The sequence below is a fragment of the Athene cunicularia genome (assembly GCF_003259725.1).
Source record: "Athene cunicularia isolate RWA chromosome 2 unlocalized genomic scaffold, athCun1 chr2_part1, whole genome shotgun sequence".
Lineage (NCBI taxonomy): Eukaryota > Metazoa > Chordata > Aves > Strigiformes > Strigidae > Athene > Athene cunicularia.
Window position 1 is genome coordinate 2,844,655 of NW_020799095.1, and position 3,896 is coordinate 2,848,550.

Here is a 3,896-nt window from a genome sequence, read left to right on the forward strand (position 1 = left end):
ACCTCACCAACCCAGCCGTGTTTCGGGATCTGTCCAAGCCCATCGGGGTGGCCAACGAGCGGCACGCCCGGGATGTGAAGGAGAAGTGAGTACCCCAAAAAACGAGGGACAGAGGATGTGGGGAGTGCCCGGCTGGCTTCCAGACACCCTCCCACCCCCTCCAACCTCCCCCCTAGATATGAGAGCTTCGAGGACCCCACGGGCACCGTGGACAAGTTCCACTACGGCACGCACTACTCCAACGCAGCAGGGGTCATGCACTACCTGATCCGCACCGAGCCCTTCACCACCCTCCACATCCAGCTGCAGAGCGGCAGGTGGGTGCCCAGTGGGAGCACCCCAGGGAGGCGACTATCAAGGGGGCACACAAGTGGGCTCCAGCCAGGTGTCCTGTGCCACCAGGTTTGACTGCTCAGACCGGCAGTTCCACTCCGTGCCAGCGGCATGGCAAGCCCGCATGGAGAACCCCGTGGACGTCAAGGAGCTCATCCCCGAGTTTTTCTACTTCCCTGAGTTCCTGGAGAACCAGAACGGTAAGGGGCACCCTCCATCCCCACCACAGGGACAGCACCCATGGGTGGCAGCACGGCCTGTCCCTCACCCCCTGCCTGCGCTGCCTGCAGGCTTCGACCTGGGCTGCCTGCAGCTTTCCAATGAGAAGGTGGGCGACGTGGTGCTGCCCCGGTGGGCACGTTCCCGCGAGGACTTCATCTACCAGCACCGCAAAGCCCTGGTGAGTTGGTGGAGCTCACCCCGACCTCTCCTCCACTCCCACCCCCGGGGGGGGCCGTTACAGGGCAGGGGTGGGCATTGCCAGCCCACCCTGATGCCCCGTCCTTGGGCAGGAGTCAGAGTATGTCTCAGCCCACCTCCATGAGTGGATCGACCTCATTTTCGGGTACAAGCAGCGAGGCCCTGCTGCCGTGGAGGCCCTCAACGTCTTCTACTATTGCACCTATGAGGGTGAGCCACAGGGCAGGGAGGTGGGAGGACACCTGCCAGGTAGCCCCCCATGACCACCCCCCATCCCCAGGAGCCGTTGACCTGGACGCCATCGCTGATGAGACACAGAGGAAGGCTCTGGAGGGCATCATCAGCAACTTTGGGCAGACGCCCTGCCAGCTGCTCAAGGTAGCTCATACGCCCAGCCCAAAAAAACAGCCCCTTTCAAGGGGTCACCCCCTTTCTCATGGGTTCCCTCACCCACCACCACCCCCCCAGGAACCCCATCCTGCACGGCTGTCAGCAGAGAGTGCTGCCCAGAGGCTGTCCCGCCTTGACACACGCTCACCCAATGTCTTTGAGAACCTGGACCAGCTCAAGTCCTTCTTTGTGGAGGTGAGCGCAACTCTGGGGTGTTCCTGGCCAGGACTGGGGTGGGGGGGGTGTGGTGTGTGCCCAGGAGGGTACCCACCGGTTGCTGTCTCCCCGCAGGGCATCAGCGATGGGGTGGCGCTGGTGCAAGCTGTGGTCCCCAAGAACCAGGCGCACTCCTTCATCACTCAGGGATCACCTGATGTCCTGGTGAGTGGAAGGAAACTGAGGCGTGGGTGCGTGCTGCTAGCCCAGGGGGACCAGGACCAGGCCCCAGGAGGGCTCCAGTGGTAGGAGCCACATCACCTCCATCTCTGCCCAGGTCACCGTGAGTGCCAACGGCTTGTTGGGGACCCATAACTGGTTACCCTATGACAAGAACATCTCCAACTACTTCAGCTTCACCAAAGACCCCACCGTCTCCAACACAAAGTGAGTTGGGCACACGTACCCCAGGGAAGGTCCCCGGAGGTGCCACCAGCCCACCCAAGGCTCTGCCACCATCCCATGTCCCTCCCCACCAGGACCCAGCGCTTCCTGCAGGGCCCCTTTGCCCCCGGTGCGGACCTCTGCTCCCGCACGCTGGCTGTGTCCCCCGACGGGAAGCTGCTCTTCAGCGGGGGACACTGGGACAACAGCCTCCGCGTCACCTCGCTGGCCAAAGGGAAGGTCGTTGGGCACATCACCCGGCACATAGGTACATCCTCCAACGATGATGAAGGTCCAGTGGTGCCCCGCTGGGTTTGTAGGGCCATGGGGGGATGCAGGGGACACATGAGTGGGCAGGGGACATCTCTCATCTTCTGGGGACAGTCCAGGCTCCATCCCAGAACCAGGGTAGGGTTAGCAGTGTTTCCACACCCCAAATCATGCCTTGGTGCCGTCCTGTGGGGTTGGGGTGCTGAGCATGGTGGGACAGGACCTCATGGTGTCCCTCTGGGTGTCACAGATGTTGTCACCTGCCTGGCGCTCGACCTCTGCGGTATCTACCTCATTTCTGGGTCCCGGGACACCACCTGCATGGTGTGGCAGGTCCTACAGCAGGTAGGGGGTTGATGCTTACCCCGTGATCCAGCCAAGACAAGCTCATAGTGGGTGCTGCCACCAGGTCACTGAGGTCCCTGTGTCCCCAACTCCAGGGTGGGTTTTCCAGCGGCTTGGCTCCCAAACCCGTCCAGGTCCTGTACGGCCACGACGCCGAGGTGACGTGCGTGGCCATCAGCACCGAGCTGGACATGGCAGTGTCAGGGTCCAAGGTGAGTTGGGGTAGTGGGGTGGGTGACAAGGTGGGCAGTGCCACCGTCATCACCCTGCATCCCCTTCCTCCCCTAGGATGGCACCATCATCACCCACACCATCCGCCGGGGTCTCTTCATCCGGTCCCTGCGGCCACCCGGCGAGAGCTCTCCACCCGCCGTCCTCTCCCACCTGGCTGTGGGGCTGGAGGGGCAGGTGGTCGCCCAGACCACCGTGGGTCAACGAGCCTGCTTGAAGGTATGGCCAGGCGCGTCCCCGTGTCCCCCTCCTCGTGGCTGTCAGTGCGTGTGTGGCCCCCTCTTCGCTGTGTCTTGCAGGACAGGTTTGCGCTGCACCTCTACTCGGTGAACGGGAAGCACCTCTCCTCCGTCCCGCTGGACGAGGAGGTGACGGCCATGTGCCTGACGGAGGACTTCGTGGTGCTGGGGACCATGCAGTGTGGGCTGGAGATCCGTGACCTCCAGAGGTGAGGGCTACCACCCACCTTGTCCCACCCCAACCACCCCCTCGGGGTGCCCAGAGGGGGGGTTCAAGGGGTCCCCTCCCACTGCTCGTCTCCTCCCAGCCTCAGGGCGGCCGTGCCCCCCGTGCCCATGCGGGTGCCCGTCCACAGCGTGTCCGTCACCAAGGAGAAGAGTCACATCTTGGTGGGGTTGGAGGATGGCAAGCTCATCGTGGTGGGGGCCGGGCAGCCCGCGGAGGTGAGCGTGGACCCCCAGCTCAGGTTGAGAGGGGGTCATGCCTCAGTGTCCTCTGGGTGCTGATGGGCTGGGGACCCCTCTGCTCTGGGGAGCTGGTCGGGGGAGAGGGGGTAGAGATAAGGGGAAGGGGATGTGGGAAAAGAGAAGGGATGGAGGTGGGGATGGGAATGGAGGTGGGTGGTGATGAGGAAGGTGTTGGAGAAGGGATGGGGATAGGGATTTGGAAGGGAAAGGGGATGTGTGTGTGGAGCAAAGGATGGGGTTGGGAAGGGGATGAAGATGGAAGGGGCTGGGGATGATGGGTGTTTGGAAGAGAGTGTGGATGCAGATGGGAGTGGAGAAGGGGATGGGTATTTGGGACATGATGGGGATGAAGAGTGTGAGGATGGAGATGGACATTTGGGAGGTGATGGGGTGGAGAAGGGGATGGGGATGGAGATGGGGATGGACATTTGGGACATGATGGGGTGGAGAAGGGGATAAGGATGGGGTTCGAGAGGAGGATGGACATTTGGGAGATGGTGGTGATGAAGATGGGGTTGGAGAAGGGGATGAAGATGGGAGTGGAGAAGGGGATGGGTATTTGGGATGTGATGGGGATGAAGGACGTGAGGATGGGGATGG

General features: G+C 62.6%; 1 protein-coding gene across 1 annotated transcript in view; it reads left to right on the forward strand.

Moving 5' to 3' along the window:
* The window catches only part of NBEAL2 (neurobeachin like 2), a 19,774-nt gene extending 16,439 nt beyond the window's left edge, over positions 1–3,335 (forward strand). The window contains exons 34-48 of the mRNA XM_026842678.1: positions 3–85; positions 177–317; positions 403–533; positions 624–733; positions 846–963; positions 1,034–1,131; positions 1,222–1,338; positions 1,435–1,524; positions 1,637–1,746; positions 1,839–2,011; positions 2,264–2,358; positions 2,454–2,570; positions 2,647–2,808; positions 2,889–3,037; positions 3,137–3,335. Of these exons, the coding sequence (XP_026698479.1) occupies positions 3–85; positions 177–317; positions 403–533; positions 624–733; positions 846–963; positions 1,034–1,131; positions 1,222–1,338; positions 1,435–1,524; positions 1,637–1,746; positions 1,839–2,011; positions 2,264–2,358; positions 2,454–2,570; positions 2,647–2,808; positions 2,889–3,037; positions 3,137–3,335 (1,893 nt within the window). The remainder of the gene's footprint in view (positions 1–2; positions 86–176; positions 318–402; positions 534–623; positions 734–845; positions 964–1,033; positions 1,132–1,221; positions 1,339–1,434; positions 1,525–1,636; positions 1,747–1,838; positions 2,012–2,263; positions 2,359–2,453; positions 2,571–2,646; positions 2,809–2,888; positions 3,038–3,136) is intronic.
* Positions 3,336–3,896: the final 561 nt, after the last annotated feature.